Source organism: Aotus nancymaae, unplaced genomic scaffold, assembly GCF_030222135.1.
Source record: "Aotus nancymaae isolate 86718 unplaced genomic scaffold, 86718_ANA_hifiasm-v0.15.2.pri h1tg000011l, whole genome shotgun sequence".
In the NCBI taxonomy this organism is placed as follows: Eukaryota; Metazoa; Chordata; class Mammalia; order Primates; family Aotidae; genus Aotus; species Aotus nancymaae.
The window spans coordinates 3,298,224-3,326,157 of NW_026988422.1; the positions used below are offsets into that span (position 1 = coordinate 3,298,224).

General features: G+C 42.6%; 2 protein-coding genes across 4 annotated transcripts in view; one reads left to right on the forward strand and one right to left on the reverse strand.

Moving 5' to 3' along the window:
* Positions 1 to 27,934, reverse strand: part of SENP7 (SUMO specific peptidase 7) — a 255,859-nt gene that overhangs the window by 220,430 nt on the left and 7,495 nt on the right. For 2 of the 3 annotated variants that reach the window (XM_012476798.2, XM_012476793.2), the window contains exon 1: positions 7,608 to 7,698. The exons of the other annotated variant lie outside the window; for it this stretch is intronic. In XM_012476798.2, coding sequence (XP_012332221.1) covers positions 7,608 to 7,647 — 40 coding nt within the window. In that variant the 5' untranslated portion in view covers positions 7,648 to 7,698. Of the gene's footprint in view, positions 1 to 7,607; positions 7,699 to 27,934 lie in introns of those variants that run through there. 3 annotated transcript variants of the gene reach the window in all.
* Positions 12,792 to 13,880, forward strand: LOC105734509 (putative protein ARB2BP). The gene has a single exon (XM_012477333.2). The coding sequence runs from the start codon at positions 12,792 to 12,794 to the stop codon at positions 13,878 to 13,880; it is 1,089 nt and encodes a 362-aa protein (XP_012332756.2).

Here is a 27,934-nt window from a genome sequence, read left to right on the forward strand (position 1 = left end):
ATGCAACAATCTTGCATGTTCTTCACATGTACCCCAAAACCTAAAATGCAATAAAATATTTATTTAAAAAAATTAAATGATGTTCCATAAGCTCGTTCTGAAAAAAAAAAAATTAAATGATGCAAGCTTATAACTTAATAAACTATATCTAAAGCAAAGGTTAAAAAAAATTAATGACAGTCGGGCGCGGTGGCTCACGCCTGTAATCCCAGCACTTTGGGAGGCTGAGGCGGGTGGATCACGAGGTCAAGAGATCGAGACCATCCCGGTCAACATGGTGAAACCCCGTCTCTACTAAAAATACAAAAAATTAGCTGGGCATGGTGGCGCGTGCCTGTAATCCCAGCTACTCGGGAGGCTGAGGCAGGAGAATTGCCTGAACCCAGGAGGCGGAGGTTGCGGTGAGCCGAGATCGCGCCATTGCACTCCAGCCTGGGTAACAAGAGCGAAACTCCGTCTCAAAAAAAAAAAAAAAAAAAAAAATTAATGACAGTCCTTGTCACAGTGTTAATAGCATAGCAGCAGACATTAAACAATTCAGAAAGCTAGAATATATGATGGAATCTGATGAACATTATATAAGAGGCATAAATACCAATAAAAGTGAAGAAACAGATGTAAATTTGAGTTAATTAAGGAAATGGTTCTTAGAAAGGCACAACTGGGCCGGGCACGGTGACTCACGCCTATAATCCCAGCACTTTGGGAGGCGGAGACGGGTGGATCACGAGGTCAAGAGATCGAGACCATCCTGGTCAACATGGTGAAACCCCGTCTCTACTAAAAATACAAAAAATTAGCTGGGCATGGTGGCGCACGCCTGTAGTCCCAGCTACTCAGGAGGCTGAGGCAGGAGAATTGCCTGAACCCAGGAGACAGGTTGTGGTGAGCCGAGATCGCACCACTGCACTGCAGCCTGGGTAACAAGAGAGAAACTCCCTCTCAAAAAAAAAAAAAAAAGAAAGGCACAACTGAACTGGACTTGTGCTGAGCATGGTGGCTCATGCTTATAATCTCAGCACTTTGAGAGGCTGAGGTGGGAGGATCGCTTGCAAAGAGTTCAAGATCAGCCTGGGTAACACAGTGAGATCCCATCTCTACAAAAACTATATTAAAAAAAAAAAAATAGCCAGTCTTCTGCTATAGTTCATCTGGCAAATAGGCAAAAAATAAATAAATAAATAATAAAATAAATAAATAAATACAAATAGCCAGGCATAGTAGTGCACACCTATAGTCCCGGCCACTCGGGAGGCTGAGGTGGGAGGATAGCTTGAGCCCAGGAGTTCAAGGATGCAGCAAGCTATGATCGTCCCACTGCACTCCAGTCTGAACAACAGAGTAAGACCCCATTTTAAAAATAAAAATAAAAAATAAAAAAAGCGGGCTTTGAAGAATAAATAAGGTTTAGATCAGTAGAAATGAGGGAAGCCAGGTACAACCCAAGGGTGAGTTACCAATACGAGCACACATAAACTAGGATGAAACAGCCCACATCAGTCAGACTCATAAATTAATGAAAACCCAAATCAAAGTTATTCATCAGGAAGGCATTACACCAGAATTCTAGTCTGCATCTTTGGAGCTACTCAGTCTTATTCATAATGCATTCTCTGTGTTGACACGCCCCCTTAATTTACTTTTCAATCCTCTGCCTTCCATCATCAGGCCTAGGAATCACCACCAAGATGAGATGTCAATGCCTATAGCCTATCACCTTTCTATTATCTCACCTCATATAATTCAATTCTACTCTCTCATCTACATCTTCTCCATCTCTTCCTTAGTCCACTAAATTCTTTTCCAAAGTCAATACAGCTTCCTTAAATTTTAAATATTTTCCTTGAACTTCTCCTCCACGTTAGGTTAACTGAGTATCAGCTTTTTAGTAACTATACTACTTTGTTAAAATTCTCCCACTTGTAAAATAGAAGTAGAGGTTAACAATCTCCATTGTTTCCTGTGGGGAGGGAGACAAAAAAAAAAATCTCCTTCCTCACCATATTCTAACTTTACTGCAATAATTCCTCCTTTAAAATTACCATAAATTGGATACATTTCCAGCACTGGGCTCACACCTGTAAACCCAGCACTCTAGGAGGCCGAGGCAGGGGGATCACAAGGTCAAGAGATCGAGACCATCCTGGCCAACATGGTGAAATCCTATCTCTACTAAAAATACAAAAATTAACTGGGTGTGGTGGCATGTGCCTGTAGTCCCAGCTACTCGGGAGGTCGAGGCAGGAGAATCGCTCAAACCCGGGAAGAGGAGACTGCAGTGAGCCGAGATTGTGCCACTGCACTCCAGCCTGGCAACAGAGCAAGACTCTGTCTCAAAAAAAAAAAAAAAAAAAATTGGTGGATATATTCCCTTGCTCATGTTTATGATTGCCATCTACAGACCCAAGATCCTCTCCAACATGTCTAGAATACTCTGATTCTTGGTTCATAGTTAACCTCTCTGTCATCAAAATTTATCATCATTCTGAAGCACTAAAACATCCAATAATCAACTCACTCAAAAAACAATGGACTCATCTTCATTTAATGGAACGAACTTCTACATATCTCCATCTCAGCAATATGCATTCAAGAATGGCTTTAAGGAAAACTTCCATCACTCAAGTTCTCAAATGCAAACCTTTCATTCTATAAATATACTGTCCTTTAACCCCTTGACTTCCTCACTCCCACTAAAGCCATTCTTTGCCCTTACGTCTTGCCACACCCTTTAACTCTAAGTAAAACTAAACTCATTTTTTCCCCCAAACTCTTTCTCCTGTACTGCTTGGCACTACTAAGTCACATAGTAGTAACAGCTCCAACTACTACAAAACTCACACTTGTTTTAACTAAGACTGCAAGAGAACTTAATATGTAGTCATCCCTAATTGACTTACCTTGCATTCCCAGCACCAATTAAAAGCCCCTTTCTCAAAAGATTACCTTACCATTTCATTTAGAAGCCATAACTGCCTCAGCTTCTCAAGATTTATCTCTATCTTTATCCATCTTCTCTCCTTTCCCTCTTCTCACCAAACTGTTCTTTGATGCCATCCCCTCTCTCCCATTTCTACTGGGACCTCACTCCATTATCTCCTACCTGATATATATTCAGTCTTTCCTTCTCCACCAACCCCTTTCCTGCTCCCTACCAACCTGATTTAAGTCTCTCACATCCTTAAAACAAACAAGTCTTTCTACCTCATTTCCTACTCAAGCTTGTTCTAGAAATCTTTCCTTCCCATCTCATTTCATCAGCTTATTTTTGCTGCCCTCATTTCCTCACCACCACTCATTCCTCCGGCCTGTTGAAATGTGGCTTCTGTCTACTACTCTACTAACCACTCTCACTACCAGTAAAAGTGGTCTCCTAATTGCCAAATCCAGCACCCTCATGCTACTTTAACTCTCTCAAACACTTTTTTTTTTAACTCTCCTCTCTTTCTTCCCAATCCTGTCACATTCCTAATATATCTAACTGCTCACTATATTCTCTTCCTCTCTACTTTGAAATCAGTTGTGGCTGGGCACAACAGCTCACACCTGTAACCCCAGCACTTCTGGAGGCCGAGGCAGGCGGATCACCTGAGGTCAGGAGTTTGAAACCAGCCTGGCTAACATGGTAAAACTCCATTTCTACTAAAAATACAAAAAAATTAGCCAGGCATGGTAGCATGCACCTGTAATCCCAGCTACCTGGGAGTCCGAGGCAGAAGAATCACCTGAACTTGGGAGGTGGGGGTTGCAGTGAGCTGAGATGGCACCATTGCACTCCAGTTTGCACAATAAAAGCAAAACTCCATCTCAAAATAAAATGAAAATGAAATTAGTTGTATGTAATTTAAGACCTTCCTCACTCTTTGATTTGCAGTAGCTTTAAAAAAGTTTTAAATAATAAAAGAAAATGGAAAAAAAAAAAAAAAAAGACCTTCCTCACTCTATACTATTTCTGTGGGCATTTCCATTCATTCCAATGACTTCAACTAAGATCTCTGCAAATAATGCAGCTTTATCATAACTAATTGTAAGTTCTCATCTTGAGCCTCAATTATCGTTCATTACACTTCCAAGGCAAAGCAGACATCACCTGGACCTACTGCAACATTTAAGAAAGGTATACCATCAGGGACACTAGTCTCTCAAGATGAAACTGGGGAAAGAAACACACACACACACACACACATACACAAGTAAAAACAAAAAATAAATAAATAAAAATTTAAAAAAATAAAAAATAAAGAAACTGGGGAAGGAGGAGAGTTTCAAAATCAAGCACATTTGATAAACACTGCATGCTCATTCTCTTGGAGAGGTACAATGTATAGCAGCACATCAAAGGCTCTGAAAAATTCTTGCAGTGAAGAAAATTTTCTAACCACAATTATCACATTTATTTGTCCATGGAACCTTTTTTAAGTAAGTCCAATTAATGTCCTGTAGCAGTAAATGAAGTTAAAACTATAGCTTACATAATTAGAGACCACATTTTGAATTCTGACGCTGTTTCTTACTAGCTATTACTAATCTTTATCCTGCCCCTAAATCCCAGTTTTCTCATCTGCAAATGAAAAACAATTACAAGGCTTTTGTAAATACTGAAGTTTGAAAAGTTCTTAGCACAATGCCTAGTGCCTAAGTACTTAAAGAACATAGGTATCCTTAACTGCAAATGAGAGTGACACAGGTCTCCAAGAATGGTGCCTGAAGCAATCAGCTGCAAACGCTTTCAAATTTACTTGAAGTTTCCTGTTTTGATTCAAAAATTCATTTGAAAATTGCAGTCTATGGTTCTAATATAGTTGTGTTATATTTTTGTTGTTAATCACTTTTAACGGTCATTCTCCCTTGCTCCCACACACTTTATTATTTCATTCAACTTCAGTGAACCTGTCTCTGATGCCAGTCATTTTTTAAAATGTATGACCATAATATACTGCTTTTGGTATATTATGGTTATCAGTTATGTGAGTTACAAATACATGCATTTAGTTTAAACCAGCTGGAATTGGGTTTCTGCTACTTGCAATTGAAAAAGTTCTGAGCAATAATACACTGTGAATATTTTACAGTTCTTCCTTGTTTAGGAGAAGGTTTAGGGCAGACCAATGTAGTCTCACAGAAAAAACTTCAAATTTTGTATTTTATTTTCTCTCTACTGCTACCCACCTTCCTTCTACCTCTTCTTCCTGTTTTATTAATCAAACTCTTCTGTGTACTTAGGAAACTTTGATGACTATAAATGTCACTTTGTGGCCTGCTGCAGTGGCTCACGCCTGTAATTCCAGAACTTTGGGAGGCCAAGGCAGGTGTGTCACCCAGAGTCAAGAGTCCAAGACCAGCCTGGCCAACATGGTGAAACCTCGTCTCTACTAAAAGTACAAAAATTAATCAAGTGTGGTGATGGATGCCTGTAATCCCAGCTACTCGAGAGGCTGAGGCAGGAGAATCGCTTGAACCTGGAAGTAGGAGGTTACAGTGAGCAGAGATCATGCCACTGTGCTCCAGCCTGGGCAACAGAGCAAGACTCCGTCTCAAAAAAAAAAAAAAAAAAAAGTCTCTTCATTTGGGTTCCAGTTAGCAACAACTTACAATGAAATGGCAACCGCATGCATACAACCATTACACAGAATCAACCAACTGATCATGTTTTATTTCTGAGAATTTATATCCGGAAGTTAAACATACACTATTAAGAAAAGCATAAGAGGCAGTGAAGAACTAAAATCTAAAGTATGAAATTAAAAAACAACAACAACAACAAAAAAGAAAAGCAGAAGTGTACTTAAAAATTAATTTGTGCACATCTTAAAACCAGAGGCATACTGGAGAACAGCTAGGTAACATTAGAACTGAGAATGGATTTTATTATACCGGCCTTTTCAGAAAGGGCAGCTCCAAAAGAAAGATCATGAGAAAAAGAAAACAAAACAAGAAATAAACAGAGATATAACTAACATAAATGTCAATGTCTTTTAAGGATTAAAAGCTTTATTATCAAAATTCACTTCTCACGACTACTGACATCAAGTTACTGTGCTAAATAAATAAATCTAAGTGTAATCAGGTCAAGGGGATGTGACTTGAAGTACGAGGCAAACATCTTGCCTTTCCTCCCCAAAAATGTATTAAACCCAGATGAAATGCACTTCTTTAAAAAAGGCTGTGCATCTTAAACGAAGATATGATTATACCTGAAGTTCTGTGTTAGGAAGCATGCAAATGACACCAGCTAAGCATCGTGCATTTTCCTAACGTGTCCATTTTACTTGGAGGTTTGGTGCGGGACAGAGATTACTAAACACTCATCAGCTGGAGGCATATACATATATATATGTATAAATATACACATATATCATTTATACACGTGCTTTCAAAAGAAAAAACTATTATCTCCAGAATACACACCAAAAACATCGATAGCATTGGTTCCCTATGAAAAGGGATTTCAGGTTTTTAACTGCTTCAAGCAGTGTCCCCAGCGATCCATAATCACTCTCCTTTGCAATTAAGGCTGCCACGTATGTACCTATGCAACAATTTTGCATGTTCTTCACATGTACCCCAAAACCTAAACTGCAATAATAATAAAAAAAAGAAGTTTGAGACGCACTGCCACAGGGCACTCCTAAATGAAACTGGAATTGTTAACACTGTCTCTGAAGAAATCAACGGCACCGTAAGAAACAGAAAAGTGAAATGAAATAATTGATTCATTGGGTGTTAGCTTGTGTACTGGACTGTAAGCAGGAGAGTCCTCACCCTCTCCCCCTCCCATCCATAGGACTTAACACAAGGACTTGAGGGCCCCTTAATGGATGAAATGTTTGACAAAAACTTCTCGACTGGGAGGAGCTCTACCTCACGTCTTTATAGCTCGACTTTCTTGTTTCCAAGGCGTTGTACACAAAACTGAAGATAACCATCTAAAACAAAATAACAAAGTAACTTCCAAAACAAAAATATGCTGAAAATAAAAACAACGAAAGCACGGCTTCGAATCCTTTGTTCGACTTTCCAGTCACTTTTGGAAGACGCAGAGGAGGCTGGAAAAGAAAAAGGCTATTAGCTGGCCTGCTGGGCAGAACGAGACCCGGTAGGGCATCGTATCAAAGAAAAGGAGTCTCGTTAGCAAGCCCCACCTGTCCTCCTCAGCAGCAGCTAAAGGCCGAGGGAAAGAGGAGGGAGAAGGGAAGGGACGCAAAGTCGAGAATCAAAGGGAGAGAGGAAAGTGGGGTCAGGCGCTGAGAAGCTGAAATGAAACTGGAACATTGGTGGAATTACGAGGAAGGCGTGGCAGAGAGTGGCAAACCAACCGGGAAGATCCGTGGGCCGATGAGACTCAAGGAGGGGGTTCGCGGGAGGAGGGAAAAAATGAAAGGGCTTTTGAGGTAAAGAGCGGCCGAGGCTTCGATGACAGCTCGGACCGCGTCTTCGACTCGAGGGGCGGGGGCGACCCGGGAGCCTTCCATTGTGCTCGCCCCCTCCTCTCCCCGCCCCCACCCCCGCCCTCGCGGCTCCGGGCCGCAACCCCAGCGGCCGCCTGCGCCTCCCGTTCGCCCGGGGTAGGAGACGATATGCTCAACCCTCCTCCGGCCCCTTCTCACCGGATGAAGATGGCCGTCGCCCGAGCTTCCTCTTCTCCATCTTTTCCTGCTGCTGAAATCTCAGTTGCAGGCGCTGTCACCTCAAGACCCCTCCGGCTTGGAGGAGGGAGGGGGAGGGGAAGGGGGGGGAAAGAAGCCGCAAAGTGCGAAACGCGCCTGCGCTAGAGCCGTCACCGGCCCTTTGACCGGAAATCAGCCGCTCATCCCACTTTCAACCGGAAATCACTTCCTGGGACTTTTCTCTGTGGGCCGCTTCATCCAGCGTTTTGTTAGTGGCGTTTATTTAGTGGCGTTTATTTCATGATCTGAGCCTCTCTGGGGAAGTGAACCACCTCGGTGCGCGATTTTAGCTTTGTTGACTTAAAAGATTAGATTGACAAAAATTAAAAGGGGAAAACAGGAACTCCTACCGGTTCGCTGGATCTCGCGAGGTGGCCAAATAACTATGAAAACACAATGTTAGCGTTTGCAGTATTGCGTTCCTCACAGCCTCTCACACATTTGCCACCAAGGTGCTTCCTCTAACTCAGAAACAAAAAGATTTTAAGATGGCAAAGTCACCTAATAATAGCCTAGCTATTCGTTTAGCATTTGGAGCGGAAATAAGCTGACGAGAAAAAACAATTTTTTTAAAATTCAAACTCATCATTTTTAAAGTTCATTAAAATAAAAGCTAGAACTTAATTTTTCAATAACTGAAATGCTGAGATGACAAAGTGGGAGTCTATAAACTGGAATTTGTCCAATTAACATTTATCACGATATTTAAGGGCCTAAGCTAGTCCTCAATGAACTCCACGCCCGGTGCTATTAGCCTGTTTAGCCATAATGGTACATACCTGAATAATTTTTAAATCAACGTGTAAGATTTCATGACGATTTAATCACAAGTTTAACAAAATTCAGCACAGTGCTCTAAGCAGGGAAAATGTTTCTGGCATGTTCCAAGACCGAAGGGAATCTAGAAATAGGGTTTGATTCCCAAGCCAGCACTTTTAAACCCCTAACTCCTATCCCTCCAACCCCCATCTCCCATCCTAACAAGAGTCAATAAAGGGATCAGCCCAACTCACTTGTCCACTAGAGCAGTCAAGCCTTAATTATAATGTGGTAAGGCCCCAGGTGTTGTGGGGTATTGGGCTTGGGGAAGTGTTTTACATGGCAGGAATGACTGCAAGGCAGAAATACTTTATGGCTTGCTGGGATTGAAGTTCAGTAAGGATTTCATTTTGTTGGTTGATTTGGTTAATTTCTGTTTAACAAAAACATTGCTTACTGAAAAATAATTGAATTTTCAGTTTCCTCACAAATCAACTTTTTTAACTAAAGAACTTAACCCAGGGGTTTGATACCAGCCTGGGCAATATAGTGAGACCTCCTCGCTACAAAAAAATTTAAAACTAGCCAAGCTTGGTGGCACATGCCTGTAGTCTCTTCTACTCAAGAAGCTGAGACAGGAAGACCACTTGAGTTACGTTTCGTTCAGGTTTCTCTTAGGTGATGTGCGCTCCGTGCATTAATAAACTCTGATTTTCTCTTGTTACAAGGGTTCATCCCAACTAAGAATTCATGAGGATTAAGGAAAAAATTATTTTTCCTCCGCTATACTATCTTATTCTAATCCATTCTTTGGAAAATTAGGCATAATAATAGTTCGATTCTTTCCCTCTTTATTTTTGAATTATGTTGAATTTGCTTGAGAGAGTTTATCTTGATTTGCAAAAGACCAAAGCATATATAGATAAATTGATGTGTGGGATATTCTCTAAGAATAATTCATAAACCTTTGACATTTATTAAGTTTAGAAGTATAGAAGAAGCCTCTATAATTTTTCAAAGTTTTGTGTTCATCTTGTGTGTTCATATATTGCTAGAGGACTTTTAAAGTGTGCTTTCTTTGGCAAAAAATTGTAAAATTCTAACAATATTTAAGTGCCTGCTGTGCACCAGACAGCATTCCAAGAACTAGAGATAGAGGAGTGAACAAAACCAAGTCCCTGTTCCTACTATCATGGAACTTACATTCTAATGGAGAGAAGTAGACAATAAGCAAATATGTGTCAGTTGGTAATAAGTGCTTAAAAAAAAGGAAAGAAAAGAAGAGAGTTGCTCTTGCAGATAGACTGCTCAAAGAGAATCACTCTGATGAGATAAAGAGTGGGCGGAAACTTTAAAGTAAAAGCCCTGTAGATACCTAAAAAGGGGAAGAATATTCTAGGTTGTAGCCATGGCATAAGTGAATACCCTTAAAACAGGAGCTTGCTCCACAAATTGATAGCAAAGTAGATCAGGTGTGACTACGGTGAAGTAAGCAAGAGCTTGGTAGGAAATGACACCTGAGAAAGAGCTAAGACCCAGATCACGTAACTGGATGAGTAAGCCAGTGAGAGAGTGGAAGCAAATGACATTGGAGAGCCAAGGACCATGTGAGACCTTGTAGGCCATGGTAAGAACTTCATTTTTATTCTGAGTGAGAAGGGAGACCATTGAGAATTTTAGTAAGCCTGTGCATCTAGACTGTGAACTTCACAGGTCTCAGTTCACTCCAGCCCCCTTTAGGTTGAGCAGGATAGCTAGAGTGGGCTGGAGCTGGGTATTTCCCTTCCCCGAAGTCAGTCAGGCTCTGATAAAACTCTAGCAGGTTAGCCTCTGATTAAATAGTTTCTCCTGAGGGCAGACCTTGTTAAGAAGAACAAAACGCTTTGACGTATTTCAAAATGGTTCCTTTTCCCCACCCACTGCTAGAAGCAGGAATAGTCACCCTGAGGACCTGTGAGAGCTCCAGGAGCCTAAAAAAATTGGGAAGAGGGGATGGCTAAGTCCCTCTGACTTGTCCACACTGAGCCTTCAGGTTTACCTCCCCTGGTACCGGTTCCATTGGAGGTGTGAGCAGCTAGTTTCTGCTCTGGTAAGTTGTGATTCTCTACATTCACCTGCATTCAGTCCCTCCAATTTTGGCGGCGGTAATATGCCCAGTAACCTTACTTCTTTTATGGATCTTATGAAGAAGAGCTGTTGATTTTCGGTTTGTCTAGCTTTTTACTTGTCGTTAGGACTGAGTAGCAACTTCCAGGATTTTTACATGCCAGTCTGGAAACAAGAAGTCAACAAACATCACTGAAAATTTTGACCAGGGTTGTGACATCCCATTAACATTGTTTCACCATGACCTCAATTGTAAAACGCTGTTAGATTTTTGAAGCACAGATTTTTGCCATGCGTTGCATCCGTTTTCAAGGCTTTTTTTTTAAAGGATGTTTAAGTCTGTCAGTTATTTACACTTTAGAAAAAGTAAATTAATTACATAATAACATCTGAGAGAGAGTCTGGGCATGGTGACTCACACCTGTAATCCCAGCACTTTGGAATGCCAAGGCAGGAGGATCACTTGAGCCCAGGAGTTTAAGACCAGCCTAGTCAACATAGTTAGATCCAGTCACTAAAAAAAAATTTTTTTTTTAATTAGCCAGGCATGGTGACATCCGCCTGTAGTCCTAGCTACTTGGGAGGCTGAGGTAGGAGGATCCCTTGAGATGAGAAGGTCGAGGCTACAGTGAGCTGTGATCACACCATCACACCCCATCCTGGGTGAGAGAGTCAGACCCTGTTTCTCAAAAATAACACCTGAGATCAGCAAAAACTGGAAGCATTTTTAATAGAAAAGGAAGGAATAGAAAGCAGTATGGATAGGTGCTTTGGACAACCAAAAACCTTCATAAAGTAGCTGTTGGGTTAGAGGGGTCAGAGAAGAAGATTCACAAAGTAAGAAAGGAGTTAAGAAATCCTGGACCAGCTTATTGAAGGGGGGAAAATTTAATTTAAAAATTAAAAAGATTTAAGACATCCAAGAAAGCAGCATTTTAGTTTTGCCTTAGGCCTAATAGCAACTCAAGTTGCACTGGAAATCATTTTGACTGCTACTCATTGGAAGTGGGTTGTAGGTTGCCAGTGTCACTGTTAAGAAATTAAGAAGGGCCGGGCACAGTGGCTCACGCCTGTAATCCCAGCACTTTGGAAGGCCAAGGCAGGTCAGGAGTTCAAGACCAGCCTGGCCAACATGGTGAAACCCCGTCTGTACTAAAAATACAGAAAAAAAAAAAAAAAAAAGAAAGAAAGAAAGGAATTAAGAAGGGAGAATGTTAACATATTTGTTAAGAATTTGCATTTGAGAGTCAGCCTCATACCCAATCATTCCTTTAATAGTTTTTTGGCTTTAGGGCAAGCCACTTAACTTTTCAAAGCCTATTTTCCCCCTTTAAGCTCTACTTACAGCAACCACATATCTGAGTTAACTTCTCATCCAGCCTATTTTTTTTTTTCCTTCTCATACATCAGAATAACCGTATCTTCTAGTATTCACTGAATCCATCATAATCTTCATTGGCTGATTCACATTTCACTCCCACTTCTATCTTCTGCCATTCATTTAACAGCAAAAGTTATTAAATATCTTTTGTAGAAATAAATGAACGCCAACCAAATGAGAAAAGCCTGTTTACTCTGAGCCTGCTGTAGCAGGGGAGTGCGCCACTATCACTTGCGTTTTGGCAGAGACTCAAGGCAGGCAGAAGAGTGGGAGAGGTTTCTAGTGGGGAAAAAGACGACTTCACATCTGCCCTGATTACAGGTTGTCATGGGGAAGCTGTGGGTGGGCTAACTAGAAATGGGGACCTCTTGTGTGATTGTCTAGGGGTACATATTTGGCTCTCTCTGTTGATCCCAAGTTGGAAATAGGGACAAAATTAGGAAAGCTGTCAGTTATTAATGAAGTTCTCGCCATTTGGAGCCAATTGTTACAGAAGTTACTGGTTAGTTTCCTGGATTGTCACTAGCAATAGAAATCTGGTTTCCTGCCAGTCTGACTTATACCAGACTGACCTCCTGTGTTGTTTATTGTAAATGAGGGGCTGGCTTCCTGGGCAGGTTGGTGCAGGTTGTGTGTCAAAAAATCCATATTTACATATGGTCTCTCCTTTGTCCCTTCATATATTCTGTCTCTCACTACTCTGTATCATTCACAATTATTTCGAATTAATATCTTTACCATAGTTTGAAGGTTAATGTCTTTCTGACATGCTTAATTTAGCATCATGTGCCATTGGAAGAATTTGGCAGGCTGAAATTTTCATTTTACTTTTTCTAGCACTGATAAACTATTACTCTTTTAACTTTCAGTGGTTACCAATGACACAGGAGCCGAGCTTCCAAAAATTTATTGAACAATCTGACTTACTAGGAGAACTTAAATATGACTTCAATGAAAAAGCTGAATTCAGACACACCGAGACCCAAAGACCTTTTGTCTTTAACTATTATGAAAATGTCCTTGAGAAAAATAGCAAGCGCTACCAGGCCCTTGGCCATTTGCTTGAACAATACATTTACGAGCTTTTGGAGAAAGTGTGCAAATTAGAAAAGGTTTATATCCCACCTGAGGCTGATAAGGAAGAGCCGAGAAGCTGCTTTTTCATGAGTGAGAAAGCATTAACGAATCACCATTCTGCTCTTCTTGTGCTTCTTCAAGACCACGGGGTCTTTCGAGCTGGTCAGTGGAGTCAGCAGGCAATAATACATCATGGTCTCCAACATGGAAGTCAGATACCATGTATTCAAATGGCATTGCAGGCACATTATGATGTAATCGTGCTAAACCCCAATGATAATTTTGCAGAACTAAAGATGGAAAAAGAGTGGAAAGGCCTTTTAACACAAAATATTGAGTCTTCTTCTCTAAAAATGGTTCAAGGTGGGAGCTTTTTCTCTCTCCAGCATCCTCCCAAATGTATTCCAAAAAGATGCAGCAACACCCCCGAAGAACACATGGCTTACATATGGGATTACTTCATTTCGAAAACTGAAGGCAAGGATATTGCCTTCATTGTACATGGTTATGGAGGCTTGGTTTTTATGGACTTGCTTGTTCGTAGAAGGTGGGAAGTGATGAGCAAAGTATATGCTGTTGCGCTCATTGACTCTGAACATCATGTAGGACACCAGCTGGGAAGTGATTTACAGTTACTAGCGTGGATAAAGCACCACTGCCGTGAATGGGTGACAAGTCCTAAGCCTTTGGATAAACCTGCAGCTACTGTTTTCAAAAGGGAATTTCCTATGGTTTCTGCTGGTACAGAAAAGTACAGCTTAGCCCCTTCCTGTAGCCTTCAGTCAATTTTTAAGTACTTTAAAAAAGCTTTAAAAGCCAAAACGACCATTAATTTCTCTCGAATGCCAGTAGTGACCAGAAGTTCCACAAAAAGAAAGCAAAGTGCTTAAACTACTTTTGTCATCTAAGTTTTGTTTTGTTTGTTTTTTTTTTTTGTCCTCCTGCAACTTTGCTAATACAGATTCTGGAAGGAAAAGAAAAAACATTCAACTCACACATAATGTGATGTTCTGGCTTGAGGTTTGATGTTACTTTTTATTATCTTTGTTTTTATGAGGCAGGGTCTGACTTTGCTGCCCAGGGTAGTCTGGAAATCTGGCCTCAAGTGAACCTCCCACTTCAGCCTCCCAAAGTGTTGGGATGATAGGCATTAGCCACTGCACATGGCCAGGTTTGTTGCTTTATTTTCTTTTTCTTTCTTTCTTTTTCTTTTTCTTTTTTTTTTTTTTTTGAGGAAGGGTCTCACTCTATCACCCACGTTGGAATGCAGTGGCACAATCTCAGCTTACTGCAACCTCTGCCTCCTGGGTTCAAGCAATTCTCCTGCCTCAGCCTCCCGAGTAGCTGGGACTACAGGCGCACACTACCACGCCCGGTATTGTTTGTATTTTTAGTAGAGACGGGGTTTCACCATGTTGGCCAGGCTGGTCTAGAATGCCTGACCTCACATGATCGACCCGCCTCAGCCTCCCAAAGTGCTGGGATTATGGGTGTGAGCTGCTGCACCTGGACATTTTGCTGTTTTTTTGAAAAGTGAACATATTCTCTTTTGTAGCCTATTGATGAACTGGGAATTCAGTGCCATCATTAATGTTTTGCAGTATTTGTTAAGTGTGAAGATCTTTCTTTTGACAAATTATGGTTTAATATAATGACAACAAAATGGCAATTGATAAAAACTCAATATTGTCAATCTTTGATTTCTATAATACCATAATAAAATTACAAGTGAATGTAAAAATTAAACATCATGAACAAACTACATTCTTTGTATATGTTTTTTGTTAAAATTTGTTGGCCTTCCTGTTCACCAGGTCTGAAGAAAAAAAAATTTAATTTCTTGGTCTTGTGTGTGTGTTCACTCATATCTTCAACTAATATCTGAGTGTTTACTATGTGCTAGTCCAGACTAGGTATTTGGGGCATAGTAGAAACAGCACTGACATTGCCTTCCTCTTTACAGAGTTTACAATGGCTGAGAAATTACAAATGTGAAGTGTTCAAAAGTAAAGGAAGCCAGGCGCAGTGGCTCACACCTATAATCCTAGCACTATGTGAGGCTGAGGCGGGTAGATCACCTGAGGTCAGGAGTTCAAGACCAGCCTAGCCAACATGGTGAAACCCCATCTCTACTAAAAATACAAAAATTAGCAGAGCATGGTAGCTAGCACTTGTAATCTCAGCTACTTGGCAGCTGAGGCAGGAGAATCACTTGAATCCGGGAGGCTGAGGTTGCAGTGACCAAGATCATGCCACTCCACTCCAGCCTGGGCGACAAGAATGAAACTCTGTCTCAAAAACAAAAAAAAAAGGGTGCCATGGAATATCTAGCATGAGAGTTAATCAGCCTTGGGGTTCAGGGAATATTTCCCTAAGAAAATGTTGCTTAGTTTGAAGAGCAATAGTAGTTGTCTAGGAGAACAAAGTCACAGGCAAATGAACAGCCTATGCAAAGGCATTCAGGCAGGAGAAGGCTAGCTCAGCTACAGCTAAAAGATTGAGAAGGAATCATGTGCTCAGAAACAAATTATTTATGACACTTATTGATATAATTTGGATTTGGATATTTGTCCCCACCCACACCTGATGTTGAATTGTAATCCCCAATGCTGGATGTGAGGCCCAGTATGAGGTGTTTGGGTCATGGGGGTAGATCCCTCATGGCTTGGTGCTGTCTTCACGATAGTGAGTTCTAGTGAGATCAGGTCATTTGAAAGTGTGTGACACATCCCCCACCCTCTCTCTCTTGTTCCTGCTCTGCCATGTGAGAGTCCTGCTCCCCTTCACCTTCTGCCATGAGTAAAACTCCCTGAGGCCTTCCCAGAAACCAAGCAGATAGCAGTTCCAAGTGGCCTGCATAGCCTGCAAAACCATGAACCAATAAAACCCCTTTTCTTTATGAATTACCCAGTCTCAGGTATTTCTTTATAGCAATGCAAGAACATCCTAACACAGAAAATCAGTACCAAGGAGAAAGGCGTTGCTATAACGATACCTGAAAATGTGGAAGCAGCTTTGGAACTGGGTAATGGGCAGAGGTTGGAACAGTTTGGAGGGCTCAGAAGAAGACAAGAAAACGAGGGAAATCTTGTAATTTCATAGAGTGGTTAGATGGTTGGTACCAAAATACTGATAGTGATATGGACAGTGAAGACCAGGTTGACGAGGTCTTAGATGGAAATGTGGAACTTAGGGACTGGAGCAAAGTTCACACATGTTACGCCTTAGCAAAGAACTTGGCTTCATTGTGCTACTGCCCTAGGATCTGTGGAAGTTTGAACGTGAGAGTGATGATTTAGGTATCTGGCAGAAAAAATTTCTACACAGCAAAGCATTCAAGATGTGGCCTGGCAGCCGGGAGCGGTGGCTCAAGCCTATAATCCCAGCACTTTGGGAGTCGAGGTGGGTGGATCGCCTGAGGTCAGGAGTTCCAGACCAGCCTGACCAACACAGTGAAACCCCGTCTCTACTAAAAATACAAAAAGTTAGCTGGGTCTGGTGGCGGGCACCTGTAGTCCCAGCTACTCAGGAGGCTGAGGCAGGAGAATCACTTGAACCCGGGAGGCAGAGGTTGCAGTGAGCCAAGATCACGCCATTGCACTCCAGCTTGGGCAACAAGAGCGAGACTCCATGTTGGAAAAAAAAAAAAGATGTGGCCTGGCTACTCCTAACAGCCTACATTCAAATGTGGGAGCAAGGAAATAACTCAAATTTAGAATGTATATTTAAGCAGGAAGCAGAGCGTAAATGTTTGGAAAATCATTAACCTGCCCATGTGGTAGAGAAAGAAAAGGCTTTTTCAGGAGAGGAATTCAAGTGAGCTGTGGAGTAACCATTTTCTAGAGATATTTGCATGACCTAAAGGGAACTAAGTGCTAATATCCAAGACAGTGGGGGAAAGTCCTTGAGGACATTTCAGAGACGTTTGAGGCAGCCCATCCCATTACACGCACAGAGGCTTAGGAAGAAAGAATGGGGTGAGATCCCTGTGCAGCCTTGGACACTGCTTCCCACATCCCACCTACTCAAGCTCTAGCCAGGACTCAAAGGGGTCCCTCCTACTGGGCCAAAGGGGCCCAGGTACAGCTCAGGCCACAGCTCCAGAGGTGCAGGCCATAAGCGTTGGTGGCTTCTACAAGATGGTAAGCCTCTAGGTGCACAGAGTGCAAGAGTTGAGGCTTGGCAGCCTTTGCCTGGATTTCAGGGAATATATGAAAATGCCTGGGTGGCTAGGCATGGTGGCTCACACCTGTAATCCTAGTACTTTGGGAAGCCAAGGCAGGTAGATCACTTGAGCCCAGGAGTTCAGGACCAGCCTGGTCAACATGGCAAAACCCCATCTCTACAAACAACACAAAAATTAGCCAGGCATGGTAGCACATGCCTGTAGTCCCAGCCACTGAGGAGGCTGAAATGGGAAGATTGCCTGAGCCTGGGAGTTTGAGGCCACAGTAAGCCATGATCATGCCACTGCACTCCAGCCTGGGCAACAGAGTGAGACCCTGTCTCAAAAAAATGAGTGTCCAGGCAGAAGCCTGCTGTAGGGGCAGAGCCCTCACAGAGAACCTTTCCTAGGACAGTATCAAGGGGAAATGTGGGGTTGGAAGCCCAACACAGAGCTTATACTGGGGTACTACCTAGTGACACTGTGAGAAGAGGACCACTCTCCTCCAGACCCCAGAGTAGTAGAGCCACTGGTAGCTTTCACCCTGTACCTAGAAAAGCCACTGGCTCTCAACAACCTGTGAGAACAGCTGTGGGGGCTAGATCCTGCAAAGCCACAGGAGTGGAGCCGCCCAAGGCCTTGGGATCCCACCCCTTATACTAGTGTGCCCTAGATGTGGGACACGAAGTCAAAGGAGATCATTTTTGGAGCTCTAAAATTTACTGACTGCCCTGCTAGGTTTTAAGCTTGTATGAGGCCTGTAGCCCCTTTCTTTGGCTGATTTCTCCCTTTTGGAACAGGGATGTTTATCCAATGCCTATACCTCTGTTGTATCTTGGAAGTAACTAACTTGTTTTTTATTTTATAGGTTCACACATGGAAGGAACTTGCTTTGCCTCAGATGAGATTCTGGACTTTTGAGTTAATGCTGGAATGAGTGGGAGACTGCTGGAAAGCCATGATTGTATTTTGCAAAGTGAGGTGGACATTAGATTTGGGCCAGGGGCAGAATGATAAAGTTTAGTTATTTGTCCCTGCCCAAATTTCATGTTGAATTGTAATCCCCAATGCTGGAGGTGGGACCCGGTGAGAGGTGTTTCGGTCATGGGGGCAGATTCCTCATGGCTTGGTGCAGTCTTCACGATAGTGAGTTTTCAAAAAATCTAGTCATTGAAGATTGCGTGGCAACTGTCCTTACCTTGCTTGTTCCTGCTCTTACCATGTAAGATGCCTGTTCCCCCCTCACCTTCTTCCATGATTGTAAGCTTCCTGAGGCCTCCCCAGAAGTAGTTGCTGATGCTATGCTTCCTGTACAGCTTGCAGAACTGTGAGCCAAATAAACTTATTTTTTTATATATTACCCAGTCGTAGGTATTTCTTAAAAGCAATGCAAGAATGGCCTAATATACTTGTTAAAGACAGTAAGGAAGGCCTTATAAAAGAAGGTCTGCTGCAGTGGGGAATTTGCAATAGGAGAGAAAGATCAGGCTCAACTCTGAATACAAGGACTAGTGGGGACTTAAAGTCAAGGAGCAGGGTGGGGTCAGTGGATGGAAAATTACTAAAAGAAAATATCAGGGCTATGTAATGGTTAATAGAGTGTCAACTTGATTGGAATGAAGGATACAAGGTATTGACGTCAGGTATGTCTATGCGAGTGTTACCAAAAGAGATTAACATTTGAGTCGGTGGTTTGGGGAAGATAGATCCCCTCATCATCTGGTGGGCACAATCTAACCAGCTTCCAGTGAATATAAAGCAGGCAGCAAAACGTGAAAAAAGAGAGATGGGCCTACGTCCTAGCCTACATCTTTCTCCCATGCTGGATGCTTTCTGCCCTCCAATGTCGGACTCTAAGTTCTTCAGTTTTGGGACTCAGACTGGTTCTCCTTGCTCCTCAGCTCACAGACAGCCTATTGTGAGACCTTGTGATCATGTAAATTAATACTTGAAAAACTCCCCCACATATATACACATATTCGTATACACACATATACACACATCCTATTAGTTCTGTCCTGTAAGGTCTGTTCTCGCCGAGTTTAAAGTGAAGAAACTGAGGCCAGCACAAGAAGATCTGATGCGAAGGAATTTATTCAGGCTCCCGGATGAGGTTCTGCGGTCCGACAGGAGGGGCCGGAGAAGTCGCACGGACTCCTCTCAGGCACGGGGTTTTATAGGGAGTGGAGGCGTTTGATTGGCTGTGCCCAAGGTGAGTGGGGCAAAATGGCGGGAAGTGGGGCCCGGATGGAACAAAATGGCAGGGAGTGGGGCCTGGATGGGACAAAATGCTATCAGGTAGGTCCTGGTGGGGCTTTTTTCCCGGGCTCCCAGTTGGGGGGCGGGGGTGTCTGAGCTCCCGGCAAGGGAAGGAGGTGTGTCCGAGCTCTCCGCAAGGCCTGAGCTCCCGAGAGGGAAGGGGGTGTGTCCGAGCTCCCCGCGAGGGAGGGGAGAGCGTCCGAGCTCTCCGTGAGGGAGGGGGGAGCGTCTGAGCTCCCGGAGAGGGAAGGGGGTGTGTCCAAGCTCTCCGTGAGGGAGCGGGGAGCGTCCGAGCTCCTGGTGAGGTGAGGTGGTGTGCACGAGCTCCCGGCGACGCAACCAGCCTTACGTGTCCCTCTAAGAGAACCCTGCCTAATACAGGCTAAGAGGGATTCTTGCTAAGGCAGGCCAGAGTGATAAGATATCATACATGGAGGGTGAGGAATTTGATCAGATGTCAAAAGTTTCCAGATATCCAGGGTGGGGATTTTTACTAAAATGACTAAAGAGGGTTCTTTTTTTTTTTTTTTTTTTTTTTAACCTCTTTTTGAGACTGGGTTTCACTCTCACCCATGCTGGAGTGCAGTGGTACAATTATGGCTCACTGCAGCCTCAACCTCCCAAGCCTCAAGTGACTTTCATACCTCAGTCTTTTGAGTGACTGGGACTACAGGCAAGTGCCACCAAAACTTCACCATTTTAAAAATTTTTGGTAGAGATGAGGTCTTGCTATGATGCCCAGGCTGCTCACAAATTCCTGGACTCTAGCAATTCTCCTACCTTGGCTCCCGAAGTGCTGGGATTACAGGCATGAGCCACTGTACCCAGCCCAAACAGGATTCTTGCTAAAACTGGACTAAGCAGACTAACTGAAACTAAGGTTGCTGCAAGAGTTATTGTGATTTTTGCCATTTCAATGGCAAAAAAATAAAATAGCTCAACTCAGTTGCTGGTTATGAGATTATATTGCTTTGGGAGTGCTATAGACTAAATATTTGTGTCTCCTCTCCTTACCAACAAAATTCATATGTTGAAACCTAATTTTTAATATGATAGTATCTGGAGGTAGAGTATGATTAGGGGAGGTTATCAGTTCACAAGGCCTCCACCCTCATGAATGGGGTTAGAATCCTTATAAAAGAGGGCCCAGAGAGCTGTCTTGCCCCATCTGCCACGTGAAGACACAGTGAAGAGATGGCCATCTATGAACCAGGAAGTGGACCCTCACCAGACATTTGCTGGTGCCCTGATCCTGAACTTTCCAGCCTCCAGAACTGTGAGAAATTAAACTTCTGGTGTGTGTATATGTGTGTGTGCATGTGTGTGTGTGTGTTGTTGTTGTTGTTGTTTGGTTTTGTTTTGTTGAGACAGAGTCTCACTTTATCGCCCAGGCTGGAGTGCAGTGGTGTAATCTTGGCTCACTGAAACCTCTGCCACCTGGGTTCAAGTGATTTTCCCGCCTCAGCCTCCCAAATAACTGGGATTACAGGCACCTGCCACCACACCCGACTAATATTTGTATTTTTTGCGAAGACGGAGTTTCTCCAACTTGACCAGGCTGGTCTTGAACTCCTGACCTTGTGATCCACCCACCTCAGTCACCCAAAGTGCTGGGATTACAGGCATAAGCCACTGCGCCCAGCCAAATTTCTGTCATTTATAAGCCACTTAGTCTATAGTATTTTTGTGAAAGTAACAATTCTTTCCTCGGGCAAACTTTAGTTAGGCTCCTGAACCTTCTTCTAGGCCCACTGTGCACTTCCTTGTAAAATTCAATTTCAGTAAAGAACCCTGCTAAGTCAGTTTAGCAAGAATCCCTCACCCTTAATACCAGATATCACCCTCAATACTTCATCAGGTTTCTCATCCTCTACCGCCCCCCAGTGATGGCTGATCACCCCGGCCTGTCCTCAGCAAAAACCCTGTTAGTTTGGTTTAGCCATAATTATCCCTATTCTTGATGTTTTCTCTTAGGAATTTTTCATCTATTGATCTCACCCTGCTACTTGGCTATAAATTCCTGCTTGCCAATATTGTGATGCATTGCTGTGGCCCCTATTCCTATTGCATGGTCTGCAATAAAGTCTTCCTTCCCATGCTTTAACAAGTATCATTGAATACTTTTTTTCAACAATTTCAGCCCAAATAGACCAGGACAGAATGTGTTTATCTTGTCACTTCAACATATTTCATGTTTTGATAAACAGCTCTGTATATTTAGAAAGTTTTTCTATGCAAAGCATTATCATTTTTGCTCCAGACAGAAAATGCTTGAGTTAAAAGCACAACTTGTTTTAAGCTTTCTTTCCTAGTCCCTTATTATTCCCTTACTCTGACTTCTGATATTGACCTATCTTTACAGCTTGAAGTCAGTAAAGAACATCTCTGCTTTTTTGGCTGTCAACTGAAAACCAGGGATGTATACTGACAGAGAGAAGACTGATATGGGAGGCCTTCAGGAAAATCCTAAGACCTCTGACATCACCACCTGATGATTTTTTGCTTTCTTGTGGAAAATAGTTGGAGATCATTGATCAATTAATCGTTGTGCTTAAGCAAGGCACACCAAAATTGGTGTGTCACTTTCCAATACTAGACTAAATATAGCTCAACAAAAAAGAAGAATATGGTATTGAAGCAGCTGCATTGTCTGGGACATCACCTGAGGTTCTTTGTCTCATAGCCATGAAAATCAAGGACACGGACACACAAAGGATGAGGTTAGAGCAGAAGTTTAACAGGTGAAAGGAAAGAACAGCTCTCTGTCACAGAGAGGGATCCCAAATGAGTTGCTACGTTGTGGTTAAATGTAAGGGTGCTGCAGTAAAATGTGAGGGTTTTATAAATGAGCTAGTGGGGAGGGGGTATCTTATCTACGTAGGGCATGAAAACCAATTAGAACCATGTGTGCCATCTGCATAGAGCAGAGTCTCTGGCAACCCTCACCCCACTTCCTAATCATGCAGGTGGGCTCTTAGCTTAGGCTACTCCCCACTGCTTCTCTCCTTCCATCATGAATGTGCTAAAAAGGGGAGAGGGAGTTTCCGTGCCTGGTCCCAGGTACCTCCTTGCAACTGCAGACATCCCCTACTCCCAACCCTATACAAGCTTCCAGCTTCCCTACGTTAGTGTGCCAAAAAAGGGAAAGCAGTGTGCTCATTAAGGCCCACGCATCGTATATATGTGAAGTTTGGTGATTACCCAGGAAACTCTCCCTCAGTGCCAGAGTTGCTTATCTATTTTTATAGCCCAATCTTCTAAGCATCTGTTAGAAGTGATTTCTTTGAACTTCATGTGGTTAGAAAGAAAGTACTTTCTGAGCTGCTTTTTGTTACAAGAAAAGTTTCTGCTGGAGACTCTTTTACCCTATCTACCTAAATAATTTCTATCTCCTGTATCATTATTTTTGCAAATTTGCTATGGGAAGTCTCATTAACTCAAAATTATACTTACGTGCTTTTCAATGTTTCTTCAAAAGCAGTGGTTCTCTACATTTAGAATGCATCAGGACAACCTGGAAGTCTTGTTAGGACAAAGATTGCTGGGGCCCACTGCCAGAGTTTCTTTTTCTTTTTCTTTTTCTTTTTTTTGAGATGGAGTTTCACTCTTGTCGCCCAGGCTGGAGTGCAGTGGCATGATCTCGACTCACTGCAACCTCCACCTCCCAGGTTCAAGCAATTCTCCTGCTTCAGTCTCCCGAGTAGCTGGGACTACAGGCATGTGTCACCATACCTGGCTAATTTTTCTATTTTTTAGTAGAGGAAGGGTTTCTCCATGTTGTTCAGGCTGGTCTCGAACTCTTGACCTTAGGTGATCTGCCCACCTCGGCCTCCCAAAGTGCTGGGATTACAGGCTTGAGCCACCGTGCCTGGCCCAGAGTTTCTGATTCAGTATAATCAGTAGGTGAAGGCCACAACTAGTTCCTAAGTGATGCTGATGCTGCTGGTCCAAGGACCACATTTCATGACCACTGTTAGAATAAGAATGAGCTGGGAACGGTGGCTCATGCCTGTAATCCTAACACTTTGGGAGGCCAAGGCAGGCAGATCACTTGTGATCAGGAATTAGAGACCCTCCTGGCCAACATGGTGAAACCGCATCTCTACTAAAAATACAAAAATTAGCTGGAAATCGCTTGAACCCAGGAGGCAGAGGTTGCAGTAAGCTGAGATCATATCACTGCACTCTATCCTGGGCAACACAGTGAGACTCCACCTCAAAAAAAAAAAAAAGAAAAAGGATAACAATGACTTGTAAAGGAAAATAAATGTCTCAGGATGCCCAAACTCATTATGCCAAGGGGAGAGTTGAGCCTGGGAACTGAGTCATGCAACATTGTTATCCTTTTTCCCACAAACAGGTAACTGTTACTTTGCAACCTTGTGTCAAACCACATTACCACAGACAAAAGGCTTCATGCTCCGCCAGAGGGCTGACCTTATAAATTGCTTGCAAGGAAACTCTGCTGGCTCCTAAATCTTTCAGGACGTATATCCTTCTATAAAATAAGCACAATTGTCCATTGTCACCGTAGGTCTGCAACCTGTTTAACTTTTAAAACTAAGATATGTTAAATCTCACACTGACAATGTTAGTTAGAAGCTGACATTGGGACAACTGGGCATGGGGTTTGGAGGTAGTTGTCTTCCACATCAAACATTTTAGAAATTCAAAGATTGGCCGGGTGTGGTGGCTCATGCCTGTAATCCAAGGACTTTGGAGGCCAAGGCGGGCGGATCACCTGAGGTCGGGAGTTCAAGACCAGCCTGACCAACATGGTGAAACCCTGTCTGAAAAAAAAAAGAAAAAAGAAATTCAAAGATTTTCTGATGGGCAATTAAAGACCTGGAATCAACAGAAAGAAATGTCTGGGTTATGATAAGGGGTTGTAAAGACCAAGGTTTCGGGCCAGGCATGGTAGCTCACACCTCTAATCCCAGCACTTTGGGAGGCCAAGTTGGGCGGATCATGAGGTCGAGATTGAGAGAACCCTGACCAACATGGTGAAACCTCATCTCTACTAAAAAATACCAAAAAAATCAGCTGGATATGGCGGTGTGTGCCTGTAGTCCAAGCTACTCGGAGGCTGAGGCAGAAGAATTGCTTGAAACTGGAAAACGGAAGTTGCAGTGAGCCGGGATCGCGCCACTGCACTCCAGCCTGGTGACAGAGAGAGACTCTGTCTCCAAAAAAAAAAAAAAAAAGACCAAGGTTTTGTCATTCAGATAAGGCCTCCAGGTAGCAGGCTTCAGAGAGAATGGATTATAGATGTTTCTTATCAGACTTGGAGTCTGTTCTATCAGTCTTAAGGGCTCTGTGTTTATGTTACTGCTGGTCAGCTGTGAGGCATGTCCGACACCAGTCCCGACTACTTCTCATCATGGCCTGAACTAGTTTTTCAGATTAACTTTGGAATGCTCTTGGCCAAGGGGAGGGTGCATCAGTTAGTTGGGAGCTTAGAATTTTATTTTTGGCTTACAGTAAGAAAGATGAATCTACCTCAAATGAGGTGCAAGTTATGATGGATGTCATCAGCCCCACAGTTCCACTCCAAGAAAAGTAATAAAATAGTGGTTTGTTAGCTAAACCACGGTTTTATTCACCCAAAGATGCAAACTGAAACATTTATCTTTTCTTCCTGTAGTAAAGGAAGTGGTATATTTCATAAGACCAATCTTCCTGTTGTTTTACAATAATGTGTCAACCTTAAATAAAGAGATTTAGAAAATATGATTATATATGGAGTTTATTGGAACTCAAAGATTGAGGATGGCCACCCAGGACCTCACATTCAAGTTGTCCTGAATATACACTTCAATTAGCAGTAGTAACAATGGTTTGTGTTTTTTTTTTGAGATGGAGTCTCACTCTGTCACCCAGGCTGGGGGTGCAGTGGCATGATCTCGGTTCACTGCAACCTCTGCCTCCTGGGTTCAGGTGATTCTTCTGCCTCAGCATCCTGAGTAGCTGGGACTACAGGCACATACCACCATGCCCACCTAATTTTTTGTGTGTTTTTAGTGGAGATGGGTTTTCACTATCTTGGCCAGGCTAGTCTGGAACTCCTGACCTCGTGACCTGCCCGCCTCAGCCACCCAAAGTGCTGGTATTACAGGCGTGAGCCACTGCCCAGCCAACAATGAGTTTTTAAAGCAGAAAAGAAGAGTCAGTTCCAAAATTATTTGCCAAGTATCTACATTAAATTAACTTAAATTACTGACTGGCTATACATTTTTCTTTGTATCACAAATTCCAGGAACATGAAGTTAATGGCTTAGGTAGCTAGTCAGGCATAAAATGCCTTTTAAACAATTGCCCCAGGCTGGGTGCAGTGGCTCACACCTGTAATCCCAGAACTTTGGGAGACCTAGGTGGGTGGATCATCTGAGGTCAGGAGTTTGAGACCACCCTGGCCAACATGGTGAAACGCTGTCTCCACTAAAAATACAAAAATTAGCCAGGCAAGGTGACAGACACCTGTAATCCCAGCTACGTGGGAAGCTGAGGCAGGAGAAACACTTGAACCCAGGAGGCAGAGGTTGCATTGAGCTGAGATCACACCATTGCACTCTAGCCTGGACAACAGAGTGAGATTCTGTCTCAAAAAAAAAAAAAAAAATTGCCCCAGGCATAGGGGAGTGTGACTGAAGTCCCACACTTATGTCCCTCTGGACCTGATAAATTCTGCATATCTCAGAGAACTCAGACTGCGCTTAGCTATTTTTCTATTCTCGTAAGCACACAAACAAATTAAAAGTAAAAGCCTTAGCCATGTATGGTGGCTCACACTTGTAATCCCACTACTTTGGGAGGCCGAGATAAGCAGATCACTTGAGGTCAGGAGTTCAAGACCAGCCTGTCCAAAGTGGTAAAACTCCATCTCTACTAAAAATACAAAAATTAGCCAGGCATGGTGGTATGGGCCTGTAATCCAAGCTACTTGGGAGACTGAGGAACAGCAATTGCTTGAATCCAGGAGGCGAAGGTTGCAGTAAGCAGAGATTGCACCACTGCATCCCAGCCTGGACCACAGAGTGAGACTCCATCTTAAAAAAAAAAAAAAAGTGAAAGGCTTGATTTTTTTCCTGTGAAAATAAAGGAAGAGACAGCTCTGATCTCTCCTTTTTCTTTCATAATTAAACTCTGTTCTTTTCAAATGTATGTTACATCTTTATAATGGCTAAATAAACCTCTTCTCAGTCTCACAATTTAGGACCTGGGAGCCATGTTTCAAAATGCATATTCAAAGGAGATAGCTCTCACAGTTCTTCTGAAAGGGTAAGAAGTGAATTTTGGTGGGCAGGGTGCCTTGGCCCAATCTTCAAAACTATATCCTCACAAAAAGATGTGAGGGGTTTGCTGCTGCTTCCTTTGGATAAAACCAATTAGCTAACACTGGCGGTCCTCCCAACAACTATGCTACACTTAAGATAAACTATGTGAGACAAAATACGCTTCCAATTTTCTTACTTAAAGCCTAGTTTTGTTTATCTTGAAAACATGTATGCAATGGGTTGCATCTGCTTGTCAGTATAAAGGGTGAGATTCCTTGTGTCTTTGCAATCTCTTAATGAGTTGCCTATTATGTGTATCACTTTGTGGTTTAATGTTTATTCAATAATAAAACTGTTTTCTATCTCTACTACCATTGTGGAGAAGATTTGGGGGTTAGGAGATTTTTTTTTTTTAATTTTTTTTTTTCTTCTAAGATGGGGTTTCACCATATTGGTCAGGCTGGTCTTGAACTCCTGACCTCAGGTGATCCGCCCACCTCAGCCTCTCAAAGTGCTAGGATTACAGGCGTGAGCCACCGCGCCCAGCAGAAGATGATTTTTTTTAAGAGACAGCGTCTCACTATGTTGCCCAGGCTGATCTTGAGCTCCTGGGCTCAAGTGATCCTCCTGCCTTGGCCTCCCAAAATGCTGGGAAGATTTTGTTTTCAGTTGTATTTCTCCAATAATAATATACCATTTCCTAAGTCCTGGAGCAAGCAGGTAATAGAAGATACCACCTTCAGGCAGAGAGAGGAAGAAGCAGCCAAGGTATTACATAGCAATGAATTTTGCAAAGCATTAATCTACAGTAAGTCCTCGTTTAACTTCATAGGTAGTGTTAATCTTAAATAATGAGATTCAAAAAATATGGTTAAATATAGTTTATCTAATCTCAAAGCTTAAGGATGGCTACCCAAGAGCATGGAATCAAGTAGTCGTAAATATACACTCTGATTAACAGCAGTTACAAGTGGCTTTTTAAAGCAAAAGAGAAGAGGCAGTTCATACTTTTTGTAACCAAGAATTTACATCAAAATAAAATAAGTTATTGATTGTCTATACATTGTTCTTTGTATCACAAATTCCAGGAGCAAGAAAATAGTAAGTGAGGCAGCTAGTCATGAGAACAAATGCCTTTAAACAATTAACCCTGGGCTGGGTTGAGGAGCAATGGAAATGAGGGTATGTGTGACCAAAGTCCCATAGTCATGTTTCTCTGGGCCTAAAAATTTTGCAGACCTCACAT